We start from the raw sequence: 19,742 nt of genomic DNA, 5'->3' as shown, positions 1-19,742 counted from the left end.
CTTAGAGCTGCAATAGTCTGAACAGTGACCCGGTCTACCACACCTCCCGCACTGAGGAACCCTGGTCCCCGAATTTTCCTTCTGCTTTGATTTGACTTGTTTCCGTTTGTTCCCAGCCTTGGGCTGCTTTTGTCCCTGGTCAGGGGGTACCTGACCAGGTGGTAGAAGTGCAGCCAAGGCCGACTTCTTTTGGTCCCCTGGTCCCACTGTAGCGCAAGCTTCTACCATTTCTGCGAGTGTAGGTTCCCCTGGTAGGGCATTTATGATCTTTTTACACTCGTTGGCATCGTCTCTTGCCAACTGTGTGCACATCTGTCTCATTGAATCATCTTCCACGTGCTTTTCCAGGGCTGCCGCTACCTTTCCTACAAAGGTCAGGAAAAGTTCAGACTGCTCCTGAGATAATTTTGAATACCGTGGTTGTGGGACGGCCATGTCTATGGTTTTCATGATGGCCCCCAAACTAACCTTCTGGGCCTGCTCCAGGATCCAAGGATCCCAACTGGCTTGGACGTTGGGGTTAGAAAAAAATTTGTTCCCTTGAGGACATCCACCCCAATTGTACATCTAGGATCATCAGCAGGCAAGCGCATATTCTGCCTTGCCTGCTTTTCAGCCATTTTTCTCCAGTTATTCTCAAAAACTGCATATTGCACAGGCTGAAACAGAACTTGACCCAAATGCCTAATATCGAGTGGAGCAAGCAGGTCAGTATTTATAAATCTAATAATTTGCATCCTGTGCGGAGAGGCCGAACTGAGTTATCTTTGTATGTAAGTCATTTATGATCTTCCATGCAATGACGTCATGTCTCTGTTGCTGACTCGAATTCGGCTCAGGCTTAAACACGGGAAAAGCCTGGACGTCCCCTTGCAGGGTGCTAGCATCACCTTGATCTGCTGGTACACCTCCTGGAGGTGCTGTAGCAGCCACCAGACTCCCTTCAGGGTTCCCCGGTTGGTCTGGCAACCCTAATTTCTCTAAAAGATCCCAATTTCCCACCCCCAGCGCGCCCTGCTTTACTGACTCCCAGTAATGCTGGGGGTTCCTTGGGCGCACCGTCTCTGTACAGTCCAGGAGTGTCCAAGGGTGGTTCTGAAGCAAGCGCTTCTTTCGCTGCCCTGCCACCGCAGCCTTTCGCCCTGGAGGAGGCACCTCGTCTGATTCGCTGTCTGAATCATCAGAGTGGGGCTTATCTGCAAGCCCTATCACGAAAGACGGAGTCTGGCCGGATGCAGTCATTGTGCCGAGAGACGGCACGACGGTGGAGCTCGGAGCGGGGCACGAAGAAGGCAGCGATAGAGGCGGAACGTCGGCAGTCCCCGCTGGGTGCACAGGCACAGCGTCAGTTAAAATCGCCTGCCGCATCGTCGTAGAAGCGGCTGGGTAACCGTGCTCAGCAGAGGTTGCCTCTGCCACCGGAACTGTCACAGGGACAGACATGTCCTGCCCGGAACCCATCTGCGCCCCTGCGGGCACTTCCGCTGTCACCGTGGCATGGAGCCCAGAGCTCTTCCGGGCTGCCGAAGCAGGCATTTCTGGGCAAACGGGTCTCCGCCAAGTCTCGGCGGAATCCGGCGAGTTCGGCCAAGATATCCATTAAAAACCAAGAGAGGAGGGGTAAATCCTGCAGAAACCCAGGTTCGTGCGCGGCCAATGTGTGGGGGTTTTGTCCCGGAGGCACCACGGTTGCCATGGGGAAGAAACCGGTCTGGGCAGAAGCATCCGCTATCAGAGGATCTCCTTCCAGGCCCCGTGCAGTTTATGCCTGCGGTCCAGCCCGGACCGGGCCAGCCGCCTGCATTCCCGAGTCTGCGGTTTGGACGGACGGAACCGGGGTCTGTTGCCGCCCTGGCCGCACCGCGGCAGGGCACGCAGCTCCTGCATTCTCAGTTGCCGCAACCGAGGGAGCCCGCGCCACGGCTTGAGGTGACGCCGGCGGCTTTGGCGCAGGGGGAGGGGCCATGTTGGTCCACGGAGGCAGTGGTGGCGTCGCGCCAGCGACTGCCCTGGTGTTAACATAGGGTTAAAATGTTTCTAAAATCGGGATAGTTAATAATAGGCTTTGGGAACGGGGGTAGGTAAGAACTGCATGTACGAGCTCAGGGTGACATGAACACGAAGATTGTTTAGAAAATATCACGAATTGTTTCAGCTAAATCATGCGGATTTGCACCTGCGAAATAAATCAGAAATATTGCAGGAGAAGGGAAGCCTAAAGTCATGCTTGGGGGAAAACAATGGAACAATATTACGTTGATGATTAACATTTGATCATACCACTGTTATGTAAGGGAAGAGTATAAAATGTATTCGCTTCAGATCAATGTCAAAGTCAGATTTGGGTATCTCACCCCTGTCTTCCGAGCTCGAATAAAAAGCACCTGCACATAACCTTTGTGATTATGTGTTATCCACACTAACACTGGGACCCTGTCAGTTTTTCTCTTGTTTCAACATCTCTGCCAGCTGGTCATTAGGATGGGGATACGTAAGAGGAACGTAGTCCCCTGGGGAATTAAATTTGTGTTTGGAGGACCCATCCGCTATGGCGGGGTCAACCCGGGGTGGGGATCCCTCAGTGCAGTTCTCGCTAACCGAGAGCGAGGAGTCCAGACAGAGAGAAGGATCAAATTCTACAGTGTAAAATTCCTCCTGTCTTAAGGAATCCCAGATGGACCTCCATGTGCGATGCAAACGAATTTTTTGTTTTGATACAAGGGAATCAGAAGTTAAGAGATAACTTGTTAGAAACTGCTCACTACACAATATATCTACTGACTTAGCATTCATTGTGTTTGCCAAACAAGGACTGCGATACTCTGGAACTTCCACGCTGGCAAAAAAACCAAATTTGTTGTTCTGGCCTTTAGATGGAGAGAAGGTCAGTGAAAAAGACCTTCTGCAAAGACCCCTTCACAAAACAGAACTACACAGGTGCAAGGATATAAAAATGACTTTTGAACTCATTATAATACGAAGTGGGGAAAAGTTATGCATATGTATAAGCGTATTGGGAAACTCTATGAATTTGTAACATGTAACCACATATATACCAAGCTATACGGGACTGACAGCGCACATGTCTTTGAAGGGCTACCTCCCACGTGCCCAGCGCTGCAATAAACATACTAGCTTTACCACTTAAAATTATATAAGTTGTGAAGTTTTGTCTCTTTCCTAAATCAGTTTTTGGATCCCCAAACACCAAGTCTTTCCACAGCCTGCCCTCAATCTTCAGCCAGAGAACAGGGTCCAGCACTTCAAGAAAGCCATGGGTCGCAGCCCAGTTTAAGAGGGCTCTGGTCAAGTGCTGTTTCCACTTGACCATCAGGCCACCCCAGGGGTCCTCCAGGAAGGACCGCAAAAGGCCGTCTTTTGGCAGCAGGGGGTCCATTTTTCTTCCGAACCCCAAGCTGCATGGCGGGTGGGGAGGGGTGGGGGGGTGCTGACTTACCTTTCAGCAGTGTGTGCAGTACATGTCAGTGGTTACCAGATGTCGCTGCTGAACTGGTAATGGAGCAAAACCTCACACAGCAAGTGAAGTGGAGAAAAAAGGTTTTTAATAAAGAAAAAATCTGAGCTTTATAGCACAGAGAATGGCATTCGGATTGGCCAACAATCAACCACCCCTCGGAGTGGTTGGCCGAGGCATTTCAACGCTCATTCTAAGCATTTTCGATAAACATAGAATTTTATGTTTATTAAAACTTAGTAAGAGAAGGGGAAAATTCCCATGGGTAGGAATCTGTGCTGTCACAGAAAACTTTAAAGGATATACATAGACATCAATTGAAGCTGTGAAATTATTTAGTACTTCAATAATACTAAATAGAATTCTAATGCTACGTGAACAAAGTTAAATTTATTCCTTTTGGGGTTTTCTTCTTTTTAGAGAAGCTGATTATCGTTAGATTTACAAATTTTGTTGATTCCAGTTTTGCAAATTCGGGATATGATCCATATCCCAATCATTAATATTAGAACTACAATTATTATGCCAATTAGTTTCCTCATGATTGCACTTAGATTTGGAATCCACGAGGTTATCCAATAAAATACATCTGTTCCTTGATATTTCTGGATCTCGTGTAAGCTTTTAGTGTTTTTCTTAATTTCCTCTAGATCAGTCTGTATTCTGAGGGTTTGATCTACATATACACAGCAGCTTGTGTTGATGACTGTGCATACCCCGCCTTTGGAGGCTAACAGCAAGTCCAAAGCCATTCAGTTTTGCTTAACTATCTTTGAGAGGCTGGTAACTTCTTGTTGCAAGGCACTGATTGCATCATCTGTCCATTTTTCAATTTGTTCAAAAACCGCAGATATATTTACTATTGCTTGTTCTAATTCAGGTATTCCTATCCATGATAAGAAATCCAGTAGGCCTCTCAACTAAGGGATTTAAATTTCATTTGTATCTTGTTATCAAAGATTGTAGGTGTCCTTGGGGAAATTCTGATTTGTCAATAATGTCTATCTCTGGGACAACTGTGCCGATGGTGCATATTCCTTGCCACAGAGGGGGTAGAGCTTTTCTGGCTTGATTTCCACAAAGCCAGTAGTATCCCATGCTGTCTGGAATAGGCCACCATTGTGTGGTTAAAATGCCTTTTTTAGTTACGTCCAGATATGAATGACACTTGGGATAGATTCCTACCCTGACACCATGGCTACATTCAGGTAATTTCATTTTTTGGTGTGAAGTCACTCCTGGTCCCTCTAGACATCTGTGAATACAGGACGTTTCCACAGTCACTATGTCTATTGTTAGGATTTGCTGGTCTATAATGGTGTGGATTGTTTTTCCCCCCAGAAAGAGCATGATTTTGGCAGGAGGGATACCATTAGAAAATATAATTGGTGTGGGAATTCCCATCATCCGAGTACTTTCATCTGAGTGAGTAGGGAATTGAGAACAGATCCAACAGTCACTTCAATTGGCTATTAAGGTTACAGCTTGTTGTCTTGGGTTAATGAAAAAAATTTTCTAGGTGGGGAGCACTCTGAATAAATGCTTCTTCTGAGAGCTAAGGGCTCTGACACTGTCTTTCTTACTCACAACAGAATTTCCTAGATGGAAGTGAAGAAAAAACTATTTATTTATAACAAAACCATGCAGAGTGCTTTGCGAGGCACAGGGGAAGGGAAAAACAGGGGAAAAGGAGTTATTAAACTTGATTAAACAGTTGGTGAACTTTAGTGTTTTTTCTTCAGACGTAGTTTTTCTTTTCCGAGGCCCTCCCCCCCAGGGCTGGGCATAGTTGTTCTAGTAGCTCTCTGGAGCTCTGCCATCTTCTGGGGTTCCTTGGGTTTTCCGGGCGACAAAGCAAATCTGGAAAAAAGGGTTCAAACAAAAAAATGGTGGGGAAAAAAACCCCACAGGAACAGAGCTAGCAACTTCTACAGCTGTCGCAGCCACAGTCTCCGGAGAGAGTCCTTCTCCTCTTCCTCCTTGCTCCCCCGCAGCGAGGTTTGGGGAAAAAGTTTTCATAACATCCCACACTTCTCTCCGCTGCTGAGTGCAGTTAAAGCCACAAGACCACATTTCTGAGCATACAAGCTAATGATGGGGAATACAGGATTATCATAGCATCACTCCAAGACATTCTACCCCTTATTCTATATCGTTGGCTTAAAGCCTACTTTAACATTTTTTAACTTTAAACACACACACACACATATATATATACATATATATACATATATACATAAATACACATAACTATGTAAAAGTAATGTTATTTAATAAACAGTGATATGTTGCTATCTCAACATTACATGTGGCCCTCACCCAAAATTAAATTTCTTTGAGGGACACATTGTGTTTCTCTATCTTTTTGCATTATCTACTAAGTACACCCTGGTCTCCGAGCAAAGACAACCCCACGGATGGGTTTGTCTTTACGTGAGGCAGAATTAATCCAGACAGTTTTCCCTAACAAGCCTCTGGCATGTACTGCTGGGACCTTATCTCCATCCACTGTATGCAGAGGCTCAGATTGGGCAGGACCTCCTCGGTTGATGGAGCTTCGGGTATTGACTAACCAGGTGGCCTCTGCTAAATGTCGCTCCCAATTTTTATAAGTTCCCTCACCCAGTGCCTTTAGGGTGGTTTTTAACAGTCCATTATACCGTTCCACTTTGTCAGCAGCTGGTGCATGATAAGGAATGTGGTACACCCGCTCAATGCCATGGTCTCTAGCCCAGTTGTTTATGAGGCTATTTTTAAAATGAGTTCCGTTATCTGACTCAATTCTCTCAGGAGTACCGTGCCTCCACAGGACTTGTTTTTTAAGGCCTAGGATGGTGTTACGGGCAGTGGCGTGAGGCACAGGGTAGGTTTCCAGCCACCCAGGGGTGGCTTTTACCATTGTGAGCACATAGTGCTTACCATGGTGGGTTTGAGGCAGTGTGATGTAATCAATCTGCCAGGCTTCACCATACTTGTATTTTGACTACCTTCCACCATACCACAGGGGTTTTACCCGCTTGGCTTGCTTGATGGCAGCACACATTTCACAGTCATGGATAACCTGAGAGATGCAGTTCATGGTTAGATCTACTCCTCGGTCTCATGCCCACTTATAGGTGGCATCTCTGCCCTGATGGCCTGAGGCATCATGGGCCCATCGAGCTAGGAATAAATCTCCCTTATGCTGCCAATCCAAGTCTACCTGGGACACCTTTATCTTTGCAGCCTGATCTACCTGTTCATTGTTTCAGTGCTCCTCACTGGCTTGGCTCTTGGGGACATGGGCGTCTACATGGCAGACCTTCACAGGGAGTTTCTTTGCCCTGCTAGCGATGTCTTTCCACTCTTCAGCTGCCCAAATTGGTTTTCCCCTATGCTGCTAACCAGCTTTTTTCCACTTTTTCAGCCAACCCCATAGAGCATTGGCTACCATCTATGAATCGATATAGAGATAGAACTTTGGCCATTTCTCTCTTTCAGCAATGTCCAGGGCTAACTGAACAGCTTTGAGCTCAGTGAGTTGACTCGATCTACCCTTTTCTTGTTTAGCTTCTGCAACCTGTCGTGTGTGGCTCCACACAGCTGCTTTCCATTTTCGTTTTGTCCTTACAAGACGACAGGAACCATCAGTGAAAAGAGCATTGCATGTTTCATCTGCTGGCAGTTGGTTGTATGGTGGAGCTTCCTCCGCACGAGTCATCTGTTCTAGCTCCTCTTCTTCAATCAGACTAAAATCTTCACCTTCAGGCTAATTTGTAATTATTTCCAAAATCTCAGGGCGATTGATATTTTTCATACAGGCGCGCTGTGTGATAAGGGCAATCCATTTGCTCCGTGTGCCATTGGTGGCATGGTGAGTAAAGGGAACCTCTGCTTTAAACATCCATCCCAGCACTGGTAGTTGAGGTGCCAGGCGGAGTTGTGCTTCTGTGCCAATTACTTCTGAGGCGGCTTGGACTCCTTTGTAAGCTGCTAAGATTTCTTTCTCTGTTGGGGTGTAGTTGGCTTCAGACCCTCTGTAACTTTGGCTCCAGAATCTCAGTGGACGACCCTGAGTCTCACCAGGCACCTTCTGCCAAAGGCTCCAGGACATACCATGGCTCCCAGCTGCAGAGTAAAGCACATTCTTTACTTCTGGTCTTGTCCTGACAGGGCCAAGGGCTACTGCATGTGCAATCTCCTGCTTGATCTGGGTGAAAGCTTGCTGCTGTTCAGGGCCCCAGTGGAAATCATTTTTCTTACAGGTAACTAGGTAAGGAGGGCTCACAATTTGGCTATACTCAGGAATGTGCATTCTCTAAAAGCCTATAGCTCCTAGGAAAGCTTGCGTCTCTTTCTTGTTGGCTGGTGGAGACATTGCGGTGATTTTATTGATAACCTTAGTGGGAATCTGAGGCCGTCCATCTTGCCACTTCACTCCTAGGAACTGGATCTCTTTGGCAGGCCCCTTGACTTTGCTCTTTTTGATGGCGAAACTGGCTTCCAGGAGAATCTGGATGATTTTCTTTCCTTTCTCAAATACTTTTGCTGTGTCGCCCCACACAATGATGTTGTCAATTTACTGCAAATATTCTGGAGCCCCACCCTTTTCTAATGCAGCCTGGATCAGTCCATGACAAATGGTGGGACTGTTTCCACCCCTGGGGCAGTCGGTTCCACGTGTACTGCACGCCCCTCCAGGTGAAAGCAAACTGAGGTCTGCACTCTGCTGCCAGAGGAATGGAGAAAAATGCATTTGCAATGTCAATAGTGGCATACTACTTTGCTGCCTTGGACTCTAGCTCATACTGGAGCTCCAGCATGTCTGGCACAGCAGCACTCAGAGGTGGAGTCACCTCATTCAAGGCACGATAGTCCACTGTCAATCTCCATTCTCTTTCAGATTTTCGCACAGGCCAGATGGGGCTGTTAAAGGATGAATGGGTCCTGCTGACCACCCCTTGGCTCTCCAGCTCATGGATTAGTTTGTGAATGGGAATCATAGCATCATGAGTTGTCTGGTACTGTTGGCGGTGCACAATCGAGGTTGCAATCGGTACTTGTTGCTCTTCCCCTTTCAGAAGTCTTACTGCAGATGGGTTCTCTGACAGTCCAGGCAAGGTGTTCAATTGCTTAATGCTCTCTGTCTCCACAGCAGCTATGCCAAATGCCCACTTGAGTCCCTTTGGGTCTTTGAAATATCTATTTTGGAGGAAGTCTATACCCAAAATACATGGGGCCTCTGGGCCAGTCACAATGGAATATTCTTTCTACTCTTTCCCAGTCAGGCTCACCTCAGCTTTCACTAGGGTTAAGTCTTGTGATCCTCTTGTCACGCCGGAAATAGAAACAGGTTCTGCCCCCACATGTCGCGATGGGATTATCGTGCATTGTGCACCAGTGTCAACTAAAGCCTCGTATTCTTGTGGCTCTGATGTGCCAGGTCACCGAATCCACACTGTCCAAAAAATACGGTTTTCCCTGGCCCCTACCTGGCTAGAGGCAGGGCCCCTCTAACTATGGTGGGCATGCGTATTAGAGGTTCCTTCAAGGGGATCAGACATGTTGACTGGAGCTACTTCCCTTCTGGTGGAGTTCTCTGAGTTTTTCCCTCCTTCAATTCACGCACTCGTCGTGCTAGGACAGTAGTGGGTTGTCCATCTTACCTGTTCATGTTTTCTCCACTGTCACACAGGAAATAACACAACTCATGTCATGGAGTGTATCTAGTTCTCCTAGCTGAGGAGCGTCTGCATGGGGTAACAGAACCTCTGATCTGTACTGCCGAGATTTGGAGAAGGATGTCTTTAATCTCTTTACTGAGTTTCTCATGATTCTCCTCTATCTTATTTTCTAGTTTCTGCAGATTTGTTTCTACAGCTGAGATTCTTGCATTCATTGGGCTATGCACAACATCTGCATACACTCGGAGCTTCCTTGTCATATCACACACAGTTTCATGCCCGTCATCTAAGCAAGATTTGCTAAAGCAGAAGCATACCCTGATGGCCCAAGCCGTAGGAGTTTCTGCCACATCACAGGTGTACATTCTATCCTATCTGGGTCCATAATCGGATCTGGGTTTGCTATGTCCTCTGGGAAGATAATTTCTACCACCGCCATTTCTCTCAAGCGTTGAATCCCTTGTTCTATGGTTCTCCACTGGGTTTGTTGCGTATAGAGATCGTTGGGATGTAGGTATCTTCCCCTCGCAGCTCTGATAGCTCGTCTCCAGAGGCTGCAACAGTCAGTCTCATCTCGTATAGTTGTCAAAGTTGTCAAAACAAGTAGTCAAGCCCCACATTGGGCGCCAAATATTGTCCTGGATTAATGAAAAAAAGTTCTCTAGGTGGGGAGCGCTCTGAAAAAACGCCTCTTCCGAGAGCCAAGGGCTCCAATACCCCCTCCCCCACCCACAACAAAATTTCTTAGACGGAAGTGAAGAAAAAACTATTTATTTATAACAAAACCACGCAGAGTGCCCTGCAAGGCACAGGGGAAGGGAAAAACACGGGAAAAGGAGTTATTAAACCTGATTAAACAGCTGGTGAACTTTAGTGTCCTTTTCCTCAGACGTAGTTTCTCTTCTCCGGGACCCCCCTCCCAGGGCTGGGCGGAGTTGCTCCAGTAGCTCTCTGGAGCTCTGCCATCCTCAGGGGTTCCTTGGGTTTTCCGGGCGACAAAGCAAATCTGGAAAAAAAGGGCCCAAAAGAAAAAATGGTGGGAAAAAAAACTCCACAGGAACAGAGCTAGCAACTGCTACAGCCATCGCAGCCGCAGTCTCCAGAGTCCTCCTTCTCCTCTTCCTCCTTGCTCCCCCGCAGCGAGGTTTGGGGAAAAAGTTTTCATAACAACTCACACTTCTCTCTGCTGCTGAGTGCAGTTAAAGCCACAAGACCACATTTCTGAGCATACAAGCTAACAATGGGAAATACAAGATTATCATACATCACTCCAAGACACTTGTATTAGTTTGAGATGGGTGTTTCCTTAACATGGGTTAGATAGCATTTGCTCTATTTGTGTTAGGTTAGAGTGAGTAATGGAAGAAGGGATATTTCTTTCTGCTTTCCCTTTTACAATGACTAATTGCAAGGTTTTATCGGGGTGGCTGACATGCCATTTAGCAGTACTAAAAACATTGACCTGTAGGCATAAAAACATAAACAGCATTGTCATTAACATTTTTATTAAAATGGATTTACTGGTTGGTGTGTAGTCCCATGTGGTCTTCTGTGTGTGTGGAATGGATGTTTGTCTTTAGGAGTTCAGGAATTTCTGAAGTTTTCACAGCCGTGTAGGTAGCAAACAGCTCCTTCTCCTTCTACTTGAACGTTTCTTGTTTCACGTCCGGAGTACACACTTAGTCTTTGATCTGGTGAGGATATTTTTAAACATTTAAGGTTATTAAAGAAACTAAACCAGCAGAATTTAAATAGTGATAAACATGCTTTCCTGAGAGTAGCTATTCCCTCTTTGGCCTTTAGTTGCAAACATGTCGCTAATTTCACTGCTGTCACATGGGGGCAGTGTAGGGACGGTTTGCGAGGCTTCATTGAAGAAATAGGGTTTTGCCCAGAGCAGATTTGTTATAGACACAAATATAGTTTAAAATGTGGGGAATACCCATCAGGAGCTGATTTTATGTTGGTGGCCATTAGAATCAGTAGGCCATGAGCCCTCAAGTATTTGTTAGCATCATTGGTACAATCCCAATTTGGGGTAGCTTGACCATAACTGGTTGGCCCACTGTTAGATTATTTTGGAAGGTTTTAATTTTGTCATGTGGAGTTGTTTGGAAAGACATAGGGCTCAAGAAAGCTCGTGAAACTGGGCTACCCATCATCCCATATCTATTATTTATCTGGTACAGTGCAGAAAATAACTGTCCCAGTTTGAATTCTGCAGTTTGAGGTAACGTTTTAGCAAACCAGTAGCCTGTTCCACCACCCCATTTGCCTGTGGATAATAAGGTGTGTGGAAAATCCCTTTAATAACTTCCTTCCTGGCCCAATCTTGTACTGCCACGCTGGTAAAATGTGATTCATTGTCACTCTGTATAAAGTCTGGGATAGGAAGGCTAGAAAACCACTCACTGAGTCCTGAGATAGTGGCTTCTGTGTTAGCCTGCCTGCTTTTTGTGGCTTTTAATAGCCCAAATACAACTTCAACTTGTGTTAGTATGTACTTATAACCATTAGATGTTTTTAAAGGTCCAATATAATCTATTTGCCAGGTTGACCAGAGTGCCTTATTATTTTTGATGTGTAAAACTGGTGTTTGATCTGGGTAATTTTCTTCAAGCCTCAGCTGGCATTGTTGACACTGTGTGAGAATGTCTTTGCACATCTTTCTGGTTATTGGCCATCCCCTACTTTGTGCTGCAAAACAGAGAGCGTCTTGGCTTGTATGTTTCAACTTGTAATGCAACCATTCGGCTAATCTGTACTAGTGTTGTAGGTCTTCTAATGCATCACTTTTTATCTTTTTTTGTTAGCTGATCTACTTTGTTGTTCCAGAATGATTGCAATGTGTGGTCATTTGAATGCGCTTTAACCCAGCCTATCTGGATTTTCCGATTCTGAGCTTGTGTTAATAGCCATTTCCAATCCTCTTTCTGCCAAAATGCTTTTCCGTTTACCTGCCAATTTAATGCTTCCCACTGACACAACCACTGTGTGGCTCCAGCCCACACAGCATAGGAGTCTACATACACTTTCTCTGCCTTTTCCTTTACTGCTAGTAACACAGCTTTCAATTCTCCCACTTGTGCACTTCCTAAACATTCTTCTATCACTTCCTCTCCCATGTCAATATTCAGAGCCATTGCTCCATACTTCCATTTACCATCAACACCTTTGGCTGAGGCATCAGTTAACCACACATGTTTTACCTCAGAATTTGAGGTAAGTGCGGGGGCATCTGATATGGGGCTACTCTTGTATGGCTGTTGTAGAGCCAGTTCGTCTGGAGTGATAGTCATTTGCAATTTTGTAGGCTTTGTTGGCCTTTCAGTGAGAACCATACAGTCTGTGATCCCTGAAAGGTATGCATATCACTTGTGTACTGTGGGTCTTTGTGCAATCCCCTCAGGTGAAGCACAGCCTTTTTTCACACTAGATAGCAAATTGAAAGGTCCTTGAATTTTAACAGGTTGCTTCTGTTGAATTTTTTCTAATTGTTTGAGAGCTCTGGTAAGAGATAGAAGTCCCTTCTCCCAGTCGGAATATCTTTTTTCAGTATCTTTAAACGCTGTGGAGCTGAATCCCAGGGGGTGTTTCGGCCCCTGGGATCCCCTTTGGAACAAGTTACAGTAAGTTCCATGTTCAGCAAAACCCTATTCGGCTACTATGGGATCACTGGAATGAACTGGACTGTGGCTAGCACAGGTCTTTCCCATGAGAATTCCTTTTGTGTTTTATAAATAAAGATAAAGTTTGGATGTTATTGAAAACAGTGTCCCAGGATTTGGACGGTGCAGGCCTGGCCAATCAGGCCTAGGGGGAGGTTTCTGACTGACCAATCTGGGTGACCTTTGAAAACTCTATATATATGATGAAATCAAAACAATAAAGGTCTTTTCCTTCTTGCCACTGAGAACTGGGTCTTTTCTCTGCTAGCGGCTCAACAGCGACACTGGACCAAGGGATTGGTAAGTTTTTAGCTCCTCTATTAATGTTTGCAGGGCCTGTTGGTGAATATCATCCCATTTCCAAGCCTTATTTTTTCTCATTAGTGTGTATAAGGGCCTTGTTATAATATAAAACCCAGGAACATGCTTTTTCCAGTACCCCAGAGTACCCATGATCTGCTGCAGCTCCTTTTTGGTTGTGGGGGCAGGTATGATGTCTATTTTTGTAACAGTTTCCTCTGGAATCACAGCTCTTCCTGAAACCCACCAAACTCCCAAAAACTTAACTTCTTTAGGTCCCTGGCATTTGGTTAAAGGTACTTCTATTCCCTCTTTGCTCAATTTATTCCATATGTCTTGTGCGGCAATTCTTACTGCTTTTTCTTCCTTACTCTTCACTAACACATCATCGATGTATTGATACATTTGCACTCCTTCTGGCATTTTTATTTGTTGATGGAGTTCTGCTAACGCATTGTGAGCTATAGTGGGCAAGTGCTTGTATCCCTGAGGCAGGTGATTCGCCCCAATCGAGCCCAGAGACACTTCAGAGACCAAGTCAGAGAAGTGGGTATTTGCTTTATTCAATGTACCGGGTGTGTGGGAATTGTTTCCACCAAACACACACACCTCAGTACCCCCAAAGACACAGTGTTATAGGTAAAATTCATGAATATTCATTACATTATTCAGGATAGGAGTGGTTATACAAATCATTTCTTGGAAGTCATTAATAGGTCCTGGTGGTCTTTGGAGACCCCCAAAGACCCCTCCAGGGTGAAGGTTTCTGTGCTGGTTTCAAATGCATGTTTAGCTGACAAGCCATCAGGCCAGAGCTGTTACCAACAATTTGAATTTGAATCAAGAGTTCAGCCCTCAGTTTGGACAGGCTCCGTGGAAGGGGGGCAAAAGCTCAGAGGCACAAGGATGATTGAAGTGCAAATAGATTTGGGTTTTCTATTTGACCATATCTTTCTCACAGGGGATTAAATGTGCATTGTGTTCCTTCCCAAGTTAATGCAAATTTGGGTTTGTCTTCTTCTCAAATTGGTACCATAAAAATCATGTCTTTTATATCTAGCACAGCCATCCACTCGTGAGCAGAAGCCTGCAGTGTGGAAGTGAGGTTTGCAATATTGGGAACGGCTGCTGCTAGGGGTCCCCTGTTAGCGTTTAACCTTCGATAATCAACTGTTAATCTCCAGCTTCTATCTGGTTTTTTTACTGGCCAGACAGGGGAGTTGAAAGCAGAATGTGTTCTAAATACGATATTTCTCTGTTTTAAGTTTTTAATTACCGCATTAATTCCTTGTTTGTCTGCAGGAGGTATAGGATATTGTTTGATGTTAGTTACAGCAGACACAGGCAGTATTGGAGCCATTTTTAGGAGATTTATTTTTCTATTTTTCCCAAAAAGGTTACTGCGTGAGGTTTCTGCAAACCCAAAAGACCAAATAGTACCATTTTGTTATTGCCACATTTTTCCTTGAAGAATATCATATCCTAAAATGCTCTCTTCATAATCAGTGATAGCAAAAATGTGAGCTGTCATCCTTTTTCCTCCGGGTAACCACAACCAGATTTTTGCTAGGTGAGCTGTGGTGCTGTCTCCATTAAAAGCAGTTAAATGTATCTTTTTTCTCTTTTGATAACTGAAGTTTAATTTTGCAGCATCTGCCAAAGTAATTAAAGAGATTTGAGCTCCTGTGTCAATGAGGAATTTCAACAGTTGCCATTTTGGCCCTATGGGCAAATACACATGCGGGCTAATCTCATCGGGTGTGTCCAAGTGCTGGCTTAGCTGCCCTCGATTTCCAGATCTTATCAGTTTCCCTGAGTTGCAAATGGATTGGGGGTGGGAGCAGTTCCTGCTTCTTGTGTGGTGTTTGAACTGCTAGCTGGTTGTTCTTTAACCCTTTCTGCGAATTGAATCAAGTCTGCTATTGCACTGTTAGGCTGTCCCCTCATAACACTGTTAGGAATTCCTAGAGTGAGGGCTTTCCTCCACAGTTCATTCCTTTTTTCTCTGCTGGAGTCAGGTCAGTTAGGATTTTTCCTTTTCTCGGGAGGGTTATGTTTCATTACTCTCACCCGCCATTCAGGGAGTTTCTTAAATTCGGGTTCTTGTATATCCCAGCCTATTTCTTTTGGGTGCGTGGCTATATCATGTGAGAGATCTGCCCATGTCGGGATATGTCTCTGTGGTGCTTGCAGATTTTGCATTAGTGTTCTGTTGTATGTTACATTGTTTCTGATTTCATTTCGTCTCTCTACCAAGTAATTTTTTAAGGCGGCTGGGGCCCCTCGTATCAAGGGCCGCATTCTGTCAGGATCTACCTCTGCAGAGATCGGGATGTCTCTGTCTGCCCTGTCATGCATTGCTTGAATACAAGCAGCTTTTGTTATTGCAATTGTGACCTCATCTGCTGAGTGAATAGGGATTGAAGTTGGTTCTCCCCTGTCCATATGGTTCATTCCGCCTGCAAAGTAAGCAACTCTGCTGGTGATGGAGTGCGGTTCTTTAGGGGGTTGTGGTCCATTTGAAGCACGGAATTGACTCCACAACTCAGATAGTTATGAAGTAGGTATATGTTTATTCCAGCTGGGGTGCATGGGGGGTAGCCCCTCCAAAAGCATGCACACCCTCAGCAGCACTTCACTTGGTTTATATTAGGTTACAGGTTACATATGCATAAAGTTACACATGCATAAAGTTACACAAAGCCCCTATACATATTCATTACCTATCCCCGCTTCATATTATAATGAGTTCAAAGTTCATTTAAATATGCTCGTGCAAGAGCAGTGTCTCAGATTAATTGTGGGCAGGGGCCCAAAAAATTAATGATGGCAAAATCGGTAGTCTTCCTCATGATGAACTGTTCACCCTGTTCCCTTGCGCATGCTCCCTTGGTTCTTGGTCCAAGTCCATGCCTGAGAACCAACTTGTACCGGTTCTGGGGTCCAAGGGCGGGATGCTCGGTCACACTTAGTGGTTTTTCTCAATTATTTGGCTCTCTTCTCTCTATCCTCCCCGATACTAGGTAGGCACAAATTCATTAGGCGAATAATAAATGGTTTTCAGCAAGCAAATCTTAGTAAATCATTATCCAACCTCTGGCCCTCTAAATCAGTTTAAAAATATTATTATTATTATCCAGCTTCTAGTTCTTTTAAATTAATAATTTCTATTTTACCCTAAATCAGTCCCCCCTTTTCTATGAAATTAGTAAATTCTTTTACTAGAACATGGATTTTTTCTAGCAAGCTTCTGCGATAAGTATCTCTCAATACCTTACCATGTACATTTGATAAGGTAGTTAAAATGGATAGCCTCTTTAACATCCTACAATTCCAAACAAATAGCAAAACAGATAACACAAGACTAATACCTACCAAAATTAGTAAAACAATTATGGGGTGACATAATGTATTAAAGATGCCAGTTGCAGTAGGTGACCATCCAAAAAGCACATTCCACCAGTGGTGATCCGCATCCTGTCTGGCTCTTTGCAAGACTCTGCTTATTTCCTCTGTATCATGGTGAATGGTTATTAAAATTTTCTTTTCACTTTTTTGAATTCCTTTTAGGATGTTAATTAAGTCTTGGTGCTCTACCAATTGTCTTACCAGCGTAAGGTTCATCCCAACAGGTATTGATGATAATTCATGATACATTGTGTAATTGGATTTTATCAATTGATGAGATACAACTAGTGCCAAATACAAAAAGTCACACCCAATGATCTTCACAAAATTACAAATACAAAAATTAGAATGATTCCTAACATCTAAAGTAACATTGTCATTATCTATTTCTATGAAAACACATATTGTTCTTAAGCAAACACAACCCTGACCAAGATATACAAGTACTGTTTTCTGACTAGTATCCGGGTGAACTTCAAAGTGGCAAATGCTTTGCTCAACATCTAAGCATATATCTTTGGCATTAACTGTGTTACTCTCACAGATAAACCCTTGTTGTTCTCGTGTAATGCATGATTCTAAATTTACAGTTTGCCATTTCTTGTCAACCATCCGGGCCCATGCTCTGTGTTTAGAAGGGTAAAGCACTGCTCCATTGTGGTTTAATCCTAAAGGAACAATGGGATGTATTACATAAATTGTGGCATTGCGTATAGTAAGTACAAAGGCTGTAGCTGTGTTAGTAATTGGATCATAGGTGAAGTTTACTAAAGTCCACCAAGATTGGAGTTTCTTTTCCAGTTCAGTAGCATTATCCCAAACAGCTTTTCGTATTTCAATATGGAAAACACCTTCATTTCCTTTCCTTATAATTAAAGAAGCTGCTGATTGCATGCATAATTGTGCTTGTATGCAACTAAGAGCAAGGGACACATTATTTTGAACTGCTCCAAGTGCATCTATTATTAATTTATGATCCTGATTGTTAGCTTTTGCAAGATCTGGAAGTACCTTTGAAATTTGCCACTGACCATTTCCTAACGCTAGTAAAGAAGATTGTAAAGGTTGTTTTAGTCTTGTTAGGTCACCGGTTGTGGTGGCCAATTTATTCATTAGTATCTCTGAATCAATCTCATTTAAAACACCCAATCCTGTTCCTAACACTCCAGTTAAATCTCTCCATGTTCTGGTCCTGAAGAGTCCTTGCCTCTGTAACCATGTTGTCCAGCCTTCAAAAGATGTCTAAAAGTGAGGAGCAAGCTGGTTGGATTTCAGAAATGTTAATTTGCATCAGTAATTCTGAACGCTTAAGAGACCATTCTGGGCTGAACAACAATTGCTGTTGGCCTGTGTTTCTTATCACATATGGGCCAACTTCATAAATTTTTGGTTGAAGTGTTAGTTTAGGAGGAATAGGAGTGTTAATTTGGGAGGACTCTTGTTTTGGTCTGGCTACCACATTCATTTTAATTTTCTGAATTAAACCTAATAGTGTTGGTTGAGTAGGTTTAGATGTCCACTGGCACACTACATAAAAAGGATGAACCATAGTAAGATTAAACCAGCAGTCACTTTGCTCTTCCTTGCATGACTTGGTAATTTTGACATTATTATTGCTTGGGTCACCGGAAGTCTTGTTGCTAGCGAATTTCTGGCGACAACATAAGGAAAACACACCTTGTTTAACACAATCCCAGTCCTCAGTAGGACATGGTTCCTTTGAAATGCCAGAGTGAATTTTGGATGCCAGATTGAAATCAGAAAAATGCCAAAAACCGTAATAGAAGAGGCTTTTTCATATAGAAAACCAGGTTCTATTTTCCTGCATCCCACATGGATTTTTTTATTAAGGATACCAGGTAGGGTCATGACCCACGCATCTCGATTCCAAGCCCATTCAGGTGGGTGGTAAATTTCATCACCATGCATTACAATTATAGCCAAATCTGGACGGCTGTCTGTAGGGTAGTTTCCCTGAAAGCTGGAAGGCCCTATGAGGGCTTGTGACCAAGGCCATTCAGTATCGCCCTGGTTGAAAGTACCTCCTTTTCCTTGAAGTATGGTTATAATTGTGAGAACACCAACGAGAGTAGCTTTTCTAATTGCATCCATTTTACCTGGGTAAATTTCAATTTCAGTTCATTATCATTAGAAGCCACTTTCCAAGGGGTCTCTGGAGACTTCTTCACTTGAGTATGATGAATCCAGGCGCTCTGTTCTTTGATTTTAATTGCAGTGAAAGTGGTAAGGAGTACTTGAAATGGTCCTTCCCACTGTGGCTCCAAAGTTTTCTCTGTAAGAGACTTAACATAAACATAATCTCCAGGTTGAATGTTGTGTACTGGGCTGTCTAGGCCCTGACTCCGGGTTCCAGCCACATGCTTTTCAATTTTCCTGAGTTGCTTACTCAAGGCCACCATATAGGCGGTCAGTGTTTCCTCCCCAGCTTGGGTGGATAGCCCTTTCTGTACTCCGTATGGTCTCCCATAGAGCATCTCAAAAGGACTTAATTTTTCTTTAGTTCTGGGTTTAGTTCGGATTCGTAATAATGCAAGTGGAAGAGATTGGGGCCAGGGTAAATTGGCTTCTTGCCCCTATCTTACAATTTGCTGTTTGATTAGGTGGTTCATTTTCTCCACCTGACCACTTGACTGTGGGTGGTATGGGGTGTGAATCTCCCAATCTATGCCTAAATGATGGCTAACTTGTTGTACCACCTTTGAAATGAAATGTGGTCCTCTATCTGAGGACATTGTGGCTGGAAGTCTGAAGTGTGGTATTATTTCTTGTAACAATACCTTGGTTACCTCCCGAGCATTGACAGTTCTAGTGGGAAAGGCTTCTGGCCATCCTGAAAAAATATCTGTTAATACCAACAAGTACCGATACCCCCCTTTTCTTGGGAGTTCCGAAAAATCAATTTGCCACTGCTGTCCAGGCCCATTCCCTTTCCCAATTTGGCCCAATTATGGTTTGGGGATATTTTTAGGGCTAGTCTGGAGGCAAAGGTCACACTGTCGGGTTACCTGTGTGATGGTAGCATATAAATTTCTGGCAATAATTCTTTCAATTAAATATTTGTGTAGGGCATCTATTCCCCAATGTGTCTTTTGGTGTTCTGTTCTTACTAGTGCCCACACTAAATGAGAAGGAATGACCAACCTCCCCTGTTCAGTAATAGCCCAACCCTCTTCCTTGTATGACCCATTCTGATCTTTGATTAGTTTT

The 19,742-nt window shown here is 44.2% G+C and overlaps 1 protein-coding gene and 2 long non-coding RNA genes across 3 annotated transcripts in view; 1 reads left to right on the top strand and 2 right to left on the bottom strand.

The window, feature by feature from the left end:
* The window catches only part of LOC146425397 (uncharacterized), a 244,001-nt gene that overhangs the window by 131,393 nt on the left and 92,866 nt on the right, over window positions 1-19,742 (bottom strand). The window lies entirely within an intron of this gene.
* LOC146425400 (uncharacterized) overlaps window positions 1-19,742 on the top strand; it is a 66,547-nt gene that overhangs the window by 16,987 nt on the left and 29,818 nt on the right. The gene's annotated exons all lie outside the window — the stretch shown is intronic.
* On the bottom strand, window positions 1,732-19,319 carry LOC146425402 (uncharacterized). The gene is made up of 3 exons (XM_085041448.1): window positions 18,632-19,319; window positions 16,329-17,756; window positions 1,732-2,004 (listed from the first exon to the last, which is right to left on the bottom strand). Exons 1-3 carry the CDS (start codon window positions 19,007-19,009, stop codon window positions 1,732-1,734), a joined length of 2,079 nt encoding a protein of 692 aa, XP_084897574.1. The 5' UTR covers window positions 19,010-19,319.

Source organism: Lichenostomus cassidix, chromosome W (assembly GCF_008360975.1).
Source record: "Lichenostomus cassidix isolate B80296 chromosome W, HeHo_3.0, whole genome shotgun sequence".
Taxonomy (NCBI): Eukaryota; Metazoa; Chordata; class Aves; order Passeriformes; family Meliphagidae; genus Lichenostomus; species Lichenostomus cassidix.
Note: the sequence above shows the minus strand (reverse complement) of the source record. Positions and strands in the feature narration are given on the sequence as shown.

Coding starts and splice junctions, on each gene's coding strand:
- LOC146425402 (XM_085041448.1), bottom strand. CDS start 19,009: ATGCTCTATGGGAGACCATACGGAGTACAGAAAGGGCTATCCACCCAA. Junction 17,757..18,631: donor TGAAATTGAAATTTACCCAG/GTAAAATGGATG, acceptor CCTCACTTTTAG/ACATCTTTTGAAGGCTGGAC. Junction 2,005..16,328: donor TAGAAAAAATCCATGTTCTA/GTAAAAGAATTT, acceptor ACACCAGGGCAG/TCGCTGGCGCGACGCCACCA.